At 40.9% G+C, this 10,471-nt stretch overlaps 1 protein-coding gene across 1 annotated transcript; it reads right to left on the bottom strand.

Annotated features, from left to right (window-relative positions):
• Window positions 1-246: 246 nt before the first annotated feature.
• LOC119559036 lies at window positions 247-796 on the bottom strand. Its single transcript, XM_037872163.1, has 2 exons — window positions 659-796; window positions 247-525 (listed from the first exon to the last, which is right to left on the bottom strand). The coding sequence occupies exons 1-2, from the start codon at window positions 794-796 to the stop codon at window positions 247-249; spliced, it is 417 nt and encodes a 138-aa protein (XP_037728091.1).
• Window positions 797-10,471: the final 9,675 nt, after the last annotated feature.

Here is a 10,471-nt window from a genome sequence, read left to right as displayed (position 1 = left end):
TGGACAAAATGGTGCGCGTATTAAATGGGGGCTGTCTAATATTTTAAATATTTAAAAAAGTAATATTTTAAATATCACCTAAAAATATCGATTTATTTAATATTTTTGAATCATTTTTTGTTCAATAATAATGTGTTTCCCCCAAAATAAGAAGACAATAAGTTTCTTATTAAAAGTAATAATGTATTACATTTTATATGCATATTTTCGGACACAATTGAGAATCGTTTCCAATATTCAGACCTTTTAGATTTTAGAACATACGACGCATTTGATGGCGGACGCCAGCCGCTCGGAAGGCACCGAACTACCCGGGGTAACCAAGTATCTCATAGCCAGCTTGTAGAGGACCGGCATACTGACTTTCCACACCTCTAATGGGTTGCTTTTCCATGCAGCTTGGGGCAAGCTAAAGTATAGTTTAAGCTCATTGTTCTCGGATTCATTACGCAAGTCTCTATCAATGTTTTTATTATAGGAGCTCATGAAATCGTCCAAGTCCTCTGGTTTGTCGACATCAGAAATCTGTAAATATTTAAATAATTAGCATGTGCTTTTCTTATTTTTAGCAATATTTGAAATGTTATAATGTTGAATGGTTTAGTTATACGGGTTAAATAGTTGTACGACCAAACCAAATTTTAACTTGATGACATACCCTTCTTTCTTGAGTAAACATTTGGCTTTTAATTGTGATTTCAAAAATCTCATCCTTTACTGACATCGGTGACAAATACATCTTCTTAAACCTAGGGTCCAAGAACGAAGCTTGAGTCATTCGCAATTGGTCCATCATAGCCGTACTGTGCTTAAACAGTGTTGCCAACTCTTTTGGTCATAAAAAGCTAAAGTAACATATGAAAAAAGCTAGAAACCGCCTAAAAATTTGGATGATAGCTAAATATAAGGGTTAGTGAGACGATATTTTTATTAAGTTGATTTATGTATTAAGTAAATTTTTGTAGGTCTGATTGGTTCCAATCAGTATCAGTATCAGTATCAGTATTAGTATCAGTATCAGTATCAGTATCAGTATCAGTTTTAGTATTAGTATCAGTATCAGCAACAAGCTTTTCATCACCAATGTCCTCTTTATAATAGCGTTATAAAGCTTGGAGCCAAAATATTTGTTATAATATTTGTGCACTTTGATCTATGAAGCTTTATAGCACCGCAATCCTGAAAATTGTTTCCGCACAACAATCCCAAATGGTCAATGGGGCTAACGGATGAATGCATGGCAATGTATAAACACAATGCCGCCTCTTGCTGGCAGGTTTTTTCACAGACAGATGTAACAAACTTATTTTGTTCGTCTGTGAAAAAGAATATGACGAAGACTTATGTTTGGTTGTCTTGGCATGTGCGTGCAAATCGCAAAGTTTAGCATAAACGCTAGATTTGCAATATTTGCAAAAGCATTTTTGATCATCGGCTGCATCCAAAGTCAACCAATCCTTAAACGCGGGGTCTTGCATCCAGGCATGGAGCGCTTTTTGCTTATAAATCTTGGGCATTTTAACTATCACACGCGATCGATTAGAAAATTGTGAAATACCCAGATGGTGATGGAATGTTTTTTTACCATTCCAATGGAAAAATACTGCAAGTTATTAAAGTGTGGCATCGTAAAACATAAAAATTCCAGAAGGTACCAGATGTTTTTAAAAAGCTAAAATTCTGTCAGTTTTGCTTTGAAAATAGCTGTAATTCCCGCTAGCCGCTAGGTATCAATTTATCCCGCATTTTGCTTTTGAAAACCGCCAGATTAAGCGGGGAAATAGCTAAACTGGCAACGCTGTACTTAAATTGCATAACTATTCGCTTAATTTTATCCAGAATTGGGTAAAATGAATGTATCGTGCGAAGCAAGGACATGTGGCATGTGCAATCAACATGTGGTTGCGCTCTCCGTAGTGAAAGTGGTCCACTTGACCAGGTCTATCTGAAACTCGGCGCACGCCTCTTCCAACAAAGTAGCTATAACTCACTGGTATGCGACTAAATTGATCGTGGAAAATATGTTTCACTTAAATCTTGCTAAATTAATAAGAAAGTCACATATCGACAGAGCACAAAACAAACACGATTAACAATTGACGGCAAAACACATCAAAATACAAATATTTATATTTTAACTAACCTGATCCATTCTTGTAGACTTAAGGCATATAGAGTTCAGCAACTCTTGATAAACGAAATGAACTGTGATTGTGAGAAAGGAGCAGCTCGAGTTCGGAATGGTTACATCGTGGCTGGTGAATGCTACCCCCACTTTACTCAACATCTCATTCACTGTTCCTCCACACTGTCTGTTGTTATCTGGAAAATGTAAACATATTTATGAAAGTCTATCATAATACATAAAACGTCTTTAATTCTTGCCTTGGACCTGCAAGGCAATATAAAATGCGGCAACCATTTTCTTAGAAGTCCTCTGAGGCCTTCTTTATCCACGTAGCGCACTGGCATGTTTTCCTTACAGATTATATCAGTGGCGGATCCACGGGGGGGGAAATTAGGGAAATTTCCCCCCCCTTGGAACCACAGAACTTAAAAATTTTACTTGTTTGCTAGAAAAATATATATAAAATATATAACCACTTTGTTTACCTAAAAATTGGGATGGATAATTTTTGTTTTATAATTTGTACTGTATTTCTCTAGCAATAACAAGTTTGAACCCCAAATCGAAGAATAAGTTCAATTTCCCCCCCCAAGAATCGTCTCTGGATCCGCCACTGATTATATAGACAATTGCTTCATTTATCTCCTTTGTCTTAAACCCATCTTATGAAATGAAAATAAAAGTTAGTTAAGTTATTGAACGCCACGGGCTCTTCCCTTCGCGAGTGTGGGAGAGCGACCTTGAACGTGAGGGGGAGTGGGAGAGCGGAACATAAGCCCCTTTTCGTTACCTAAACATTCCGCCCCATTTCCAACCACTGGCGTTGCATTATTGGCCATGGTTGCAGGCACCGGAGAGGATTCAGCCGAATGTTGTTTTCTGGGCTACGGGCAGTCCCTCGTCTACCAGATGGAATCCTGGTTGGCTCTGTCATGTGGAGCATAGTGTGGTGACCCCGGTTGCAAATCTTGCACTGGTCTACGCTACGACAGCTTCCTTGCGAATGCTCATGGGCTAGGCAATTCGCACAGTACTTTTTTATAAGCAGTTTTCGGTTTTTTCAGTTTTTCTGTCACCTTTTCAGAGAATGGATTCCCCGGCAGACTCGGCATCGGTAGGACTGCGTACGTTGCTTAGACGGGGTGCCATTTTTAATGGATCTGAGGGTGAATCATGGAAAAAGAAGAAACAAATGAAGATGTTTTATTTTGGAGTGTTGTGTGCTATGGACTGTGGATAGCAGAATATGGAATACTAGGTAGAAAATGTGAAAGGCTGTCCCGGTAGGAGAACAACCTTAGTTACTGCACGCCGGACAACGCTGCGTGCCGTACGAATGTCGACCTCGCGGACGTTGCCATCGGCTCCTGGAAAGACGGAGTCGATTATACCTAGTCGCCATTCATTCGAGGGCAGAATGTCGCTCTTGATGACGACCATGTCACCGACGCGGAGATTTTCCATGGGAAATTGCTATTTGTGGAGCTCTTTTAGATACTCACCCTCCATAGAGCCCGGAGTTGTTGATGGAGAGCCTTTAAGTGTTGCCGCCGGCTTATAATAGATTTGGAATCTCCTTTAACTTCGGGTTCCACTATGAACAGAACAGGTCCGCCGACAAGAAAGTGACCTGGTGTCAACGCTAGCAGATCAGAAGGATCCTCTGACATGGGAGATAGCGGTCTGGAATCCAGACAAGCCTCGATTTTTGCTAGTGGGGTTGAAAGCTCTTTAAAGGTTATTTTCGCGTAGCTGTGGATTTGTAAAACAAAGCGTCGAAGCTCTTGACACGAGCTTCCCAAAGGCCTCCTATATGCTGTGCCCCAGGCGGAATAAATTGCCAGTTGAGCTGCTGATGACTATACGAATCAGTAGCAGACTCCTTAACGGCTTGCAGAAAGTCCCGGGGAAGCGAGGTGGCACCGGCGACGAAGGTCTTCTCATTGTCGGTCTGAACTTGGCGATCACACCCTCATCTGGATACGAACCGGGTGAAGCCGGCAAGATATTTCTCACTCGCTCTTTCGGCAAACTTCCCATCATATTGACTTGCACTCTCTTTTTGTGGATAACGCAGACCTTGCAGGAGTTAATCACTGCCTTCACCAAATCTTGATTCTCGGAACCCTGTATATGGACCGGGTGAGACGTACAACTTACTGGTTACGACCATGTAATATTATTAGATGTGTAAATTTTACCAGCAGCCGAGAAAGTAAACAATCGTACGGTAGGATTATTGGATGTCGTTCATCATAACGCAAACTTTCGGAAGCCGTTACGCGGCCCTTTTTTTCGAATATTCCTTTCTGATCTATTTATTTTATTATTATTTTTTGCTATTCATTAGCAAAATATCTGCGCTGAGTGCAAATGATCATCAGCCGTTTAGCGGCGGCAAGTTCCGGCCTCTAAAAGGACCTCTGGGAGCGGCGATGATTTTCTGCACCGCTGGACAACACGATAGTCATACGCGAGGACACGCAAAGCTCTATCTAACATGAAAAAGCGATCTAGGATATCTTCTGTTAGAATAGATGCCACATTGGCATTGACGGCACGATTTTTTACCTCGGTCACGAGTAAGTCTTGGCCATGGATAGGCCATTGATCTCGTGGCTGTTGCAACCAAGTGGGTTCTTGAAGGGGCACTTCCCGACTAGCCAAGTCAGCTGTATTATGTTCGGACTGAACATGCGACCAATTAGCAGCCTCTGTAGATTGGATTATCTTTGTTACCCTGCTCTTACCCGTCCATCTCGGATAGCAGTAAAGCTCCACACAGCTCTATTCTGGGCAGCGATACAGTTTTGACTGGCGCAACTCTCGTCTTGGCCGTGAGAGGGTGCACAACCGTCATATGCCCCATCGCGACGCGTACATAGATTGCCGCATTGCATGCCTTTTGAGAGGCGTCACAAAATCCATGATGCTCTACGCGGAATTCTGGGCGAAAGGAAACATCTCGGAACTCAAACCTGATCTAGGACTGAGTAACTTTGGAGAAAGTTGCGCCATCTTTGATCGTGCCACCCTAGCTCCTGAACCCAATTAAAGATTTTGGCATACACAACAATTGGGGGGAGCCAGCCTGCTGGGTCAAACAGCTTGGCAATTTGGGAAAGGAATTTGTGCTTTGTGGGGGAGATTTTTGTGGTTAAAACTGGTGGGACGATAAAAATTCATCGGACGTCGCTTTCCAACGTACGCCGAGAGTTTTGGCTGTACTTTCAGTGTCGATCTCGAGAAAGTCTGTGTTTAGAAGATTATCGCTTTGGATATGAGCTAAGATCTCCTTGTGGTTGGAGGTCAATTTTCTTAATAGGAAACCTGCGGAATCTAGGGCACTGCAGAGTCAGCTCCCGAAAGAACATCATCGAGATACATGTATTTGCGAATGACATTGCTCGCTCTTAGATGGCTCAGCTGAATGTCTGTCGCCAGCTGTTGCAGAACTCTAATCGCCAGGAAGGGCGCACAATTGACTTAAAAAGTTACCGTCTTTAAATCAAAATCTCGGATCGCGGAATAAAATGCGTTGAATCGGGGTATGCTTCGGGTCTACCCAGATTTGTCGATACATCTTCTCGATATCAGCACTATAGACATTTTAGGATTTGGATGGTTAAGTCGGACTGTAAGACTGGGCCAGCATAAAGGATGTAATTTAGGCTAACCCCTTTTTCTGTGGTTGAGATCGAGATATTCTTGTATCACGGAATCATACTTAGATTTCTATTGTCTGTCCTTTTGTGGGCGTTGCTCATTCCTTAAGAATTGGGCCATTGCAAAGGATCTGGAGTATCCTAGGGCGATATTTTCGTTCTCGGAATCACGGAAATTAAGGATTGCGACAAACCTGCCGTTATCGTCTCTCGTAGTCGTGCGGAGAAAATTTTCCTCATAGGTCAAATCGGATGCTTTTGCCACTTTTACTGGCAGATCCTCAATCTCCCAATATTTGGTGAGAAGTTTATCCAGGGAGGTGTCATCCGCGTGGAAAATTCGCGTAGAAAAGACGGAAATCGTGTTTTGCCTTGACGCAGGCACTGGTCCTGTTAGGATCCATCCCAAGATTGTCTCTTGACCGAGAAGAGAGCCACAGATGTTCATTTGGGTACCGCTTAGGAGAATGGATGACAGTATATCGGCACCGACCAGAAGATCTATTTGTGCGCTCTCGTAAAACTTTCCGCTAGTGGAAGTTCGGGTAGATCCCGTTGCAAATTTTGCGGAATCGGACATGGTGGAAGATTTCCCGCTAGTTGCTAGGCCTGTTCGGCGAACGAATGGTAAACTGGCAGAACCTTTTGGATTCAGCCGATACTGTCTGATTTAAGCCTGACACCTGAGCTTGTATAACGTAATGAGGCAACTTAATTAGATTGAAAGCCGCTCAGTGATAAAGGTTGCCTCAGAACCTGAATCTATCAGAGAGCGAGCTTTGAAGTTGGAACCCAGGTAACAAACGTCGATTATGGCGGTACCCAGCAAGACCGATCTATACCCCGCCGCAAAGTAATTTTGCAAAGTGGAATCCGTAGCAACGGTAGTCGTGGGAACGTGAGTATTTGGTCTTGATCTGGGTGTCGGTGTTGGATTGGAAGGCGCTGGGGGTGAGTTGTCTCGGTGTAGCAGCGTGTTATGGCGGCCGCGGCACGTGAAGCAATTGTGAGTGCTTTCGGAATCACGCAGCTGATGTCCTCGTGCGAAACAGTTAAGACATAGCTTTTATCTTTGATGTATGCGGACCGCTTATCGACAAACATCCGGAGAAACCGGGCGCATGTGCGTACGGGATGGTTTTCCCGATTACACAAATCGCACCCTCTAGGTTTGGGTGCTACTCTTGCCTCATAGGAATTTATTCTCCGAGATGCAGAATTGGTTGTAGATGCTCTGGGCTGAGTCTGACTAGAGCCTGACGGTCGCACGTCATCTATGGCTTGTAGTGTCCGGTGACGGTCAGTTAGGAAAACATTAAGCTCTTGCCAAGTAGAAATATTGGCTTTGTCATGTAGCGACTGCTCCCATAAGGAAAGCGTGAGCTTCGGGAGTTGGGAAGAGCACATGTACACCGCCGCTCGGAAGGCACCGAACTACCGGGGGTAACCAAGTATCTCATAGCCAGCTTGTAGAGGACCGGCATACTGACTTTCCACACCTCTAATGGGTTGCTTTTCCATGCAGCTTGGGGCAAGCTAAAGTATAGTTTAAGCTCATTGTTCTCGGATTCCTTACGCAAGTCTCTATCAATGTTGTTATTATAGGAGCTCATGAAATCGTCCAAGTCCTCTGGTTTGTCGATATCAGAAATCTGTAAATGTTTAAATAATTAGCATGTGCTTTTCTTATTTTTAGCAATATTTGAAATGTTATAATGTTGAATGGTTTAGTTATACGGGTTAAATAGTTATACGACCAAACCAAATTTTAACTTGATGACATACCCTTCTTTCTTGGGTAAACATTTTGATTTTAATTGTGATTTTAAAAATCGCATCCTTTACTGACATCGGTGACAAATACATCTTCTTAAACCTAGGGTCCAAGAACGAAGCTTGAGTCATTCGCAATTGGTCCATCATAGCCGTACTGTGCTTAAACAGTGTTGCCAACTCTTTTGGTCATAAAAAAGTTAAAGTAAAATATGAAAAAAGCTAGAAACCGCCTAAAAATTTGGATGATAACTAAATATAAAGGTTAGTGAGACGATATTTTTATTAAGTTGATTTATGTATTAAGTAAATTTTTGTAGGTCTGATTGGTTCCAATCAGTATCAGTATCAGTAGCAGTATCAGTATCAGTATCAGTATCAGTATCAGTATCAGTATCAGTATCAGTATCAGTATCAGTATCAGTATCAGTATCAGTATCAGTATCAGTATCAGTATCAGTATCAGTATCAGTATCAGTATCAGTATCAGTATCAGTATCAGTATCAGTATCAGTATCAGTATCAGTATCAGTATCAGTATCAGTATCAGTATCAGTATCTGTATCTGTATCAGTATCAGTATCAGTATCAGTATCAGTATCAGTGTCAGTATCAGTATCAGTATCAGTATCAGTATCAGTATCAGTATCAGTATCAGAATCAGAATCACAATCAGTATCAGTATTAGTATCAGAATCAGTATCAGTATCAGTATTAGTATAAGTATCAGTATCAGTATCAGCAACAAGCTTTTCATCACCGATGTCCTCTTTGTAATAGCGTTATAAAGCTTGGAGCCGAAATATTTTTTATAATATTTTTGCACTTTGATCTATGAAGCTTTATAGCACCGCAATCCTGAAAATTGTTTCCGCACAACAATCCCAAATGGTCAATGGGGCTAACGGATGAATGCAAGTTATCCAGCTCATGATCCCAGCCTCTTTACCCAATTTATAAACAAACTCTTCATATACAATTTCTTAGCTGAGAACGCCTTCCAGCTCGAGCGCCCAGCCGCCTTACCCAAGTCGTAAACAATTTCTTATAAACAATTCTTAGCTGGGATCCCCTTACTCAGCGTTCCCACAGAATCCCAATTAGCTCCCCCACTTCAATCGAAGTTCATTATTAAGATTCAATTGCGCCGCAGTCCTCCTAACATAAACTAAGCTGGGTCCAGCTAATGTAAACACAAGCATCCGGTCAACACCCGGCGAGCCCCAAAACTGCAGCGTAATCCGTTTGGCAATTGAGCAGAGAATTAGATCATCCGATTTCCCGACTCTCTTGAGTCCAACCCTTGTCCAACTCTTAATGAGTTCCCCAATTCTCTTAAACCGAGGTTTGATTATCAGATAAGCGGCCCTTGGCCAGGCAGTCCGTTTTTGCATCCGAGAAGATCGGTTGTATAAGAAGTTAATTGTGAACCGCCAAGAATAAAAGTCGATACTAAGGAAATGTTGTGAAGTTTAAACTTAGTGAATAAAAAATAAAAATAAATTTTTTTAAATAATTCACTAGTGAAGTTATTAATTGGCGCCCAACGTGGGGCCACGCCTAATTTGTTCTAAATAAAGCTTTAAAATAAATAACCAACGGTTTTAAAGTGAAAAGGAACTTGCGTGGTCTAATAAAAACCCAACCGACAAAAAATTTTGTGTTAAAAATAAAAGGAGGAAATTAATAAATGAAATAATCCCCTTTTACTTACAACAATCTGCTAATTAGTAATCGACGTAATAAACCTTCGGTTTAACAAAAAAACTAAACGGCCTCAAAAAATAAAACCAAACAATTTACAAAGTTAAACAAAAAAATTTAATAACTGTGAAAGTGAAAGCTGATACAAAAAATTTTAAAAAAACTGTGAAAGTGAAAGCTGATACAAAAAAAACCTGAGAAACAAAATTCAAAAACAATTATAAATTCAAATATCAAATCCAACAAGAAGGAAGAGCTGAGGGCAATCCCTCGCTAAACAGCGACGACCAGAAATCAAATTGAAGGAAGAGCTGAGGGCAATCCCTCGCTAAAAATTAACGACCGAAAAATAAAGTGAAGGAAGAGCTGAGGGCCATCCCTCGCTAAAAACAACCAAGAAGGACGACCCCAGCAGGATCATCAAAGGAAAACAGACGATATCACACTAAATCCAGAAGAAAAGAAAACAATTAGTGAGCGTATACTGTTTATTTCTTATATTCTATTTAAGTACTATAAGCAGACAAATTTAAATAAAATCAAACAAGGTGGAAGACCTCATTTACGATTTTGAAAGAATTCTCACCATGCCCCTACCACAACCTGCTATGGCTTCTAGCAGCCAAGCTAATAACCAAGTGAGCGAATTAATTGCACATATTGTAAATAATGAATTGAATCCCTTAAGGAATGAAATCGTGAGTTTAAAAGCACAACTAAATCAAAATATAAAAAAGGTTGAAGATTTTCAAGTAGAAGTCATTGACCCAAATATTAAATGTGAAACTTCCTTTGAAATTATCAAATCAGTCAGGGAATTTAAAGGAGAAGAAGACAAATATGTGAGTTGGAGGGAATCAGCAGAAATAGCCATGGGACAATATGCTAGAGGTAGCGAAAGGTTCTTTTCTGCATTATCAATCTTGAGGAACAAAATAACTGGCACAGCAAACGATGCCCTAACACACAATGGAACGGTACTAAATTTTGACGCCATAATGGCAAGGTTGGACTTTGTTTTTAGCGACAAACGTCCAATCCATATAATTGAGCAAGACTTAGGAGTACTAAGTCAAGGGAAACTGTCCATAATGGAATATTATGGGTTAGTTAATAAAAAACTAACTCTTCTAATAAATAAAACCATTATGACTTACGGCAGAAATAAGCCTTTAACTGCTGAAATGAACGAAAAACACAA

This window comes from Drosophila subpulchrella, unplaced genomic scaffold, assembly GCF_014743375.2.
Source record: "Drosophila subpulchrella strain 33 F10 #4 breed RU33 unplaced genomic scaffold, RU_Dsub_v1.1 Primary Assembly Seq16, whole genome shotgun sequence".
NCBI lineage: Eukaryota > Metazoa > Arthropoda > Insecta > Diptera > Drosophilidae > Drosophila > Drosophila subpulchrella.
The sequence above is the reverse complement of the archived record's forward strand: the minus strand, read 5'-3'. Positions and strand labels throughout refer to the sequence as shown.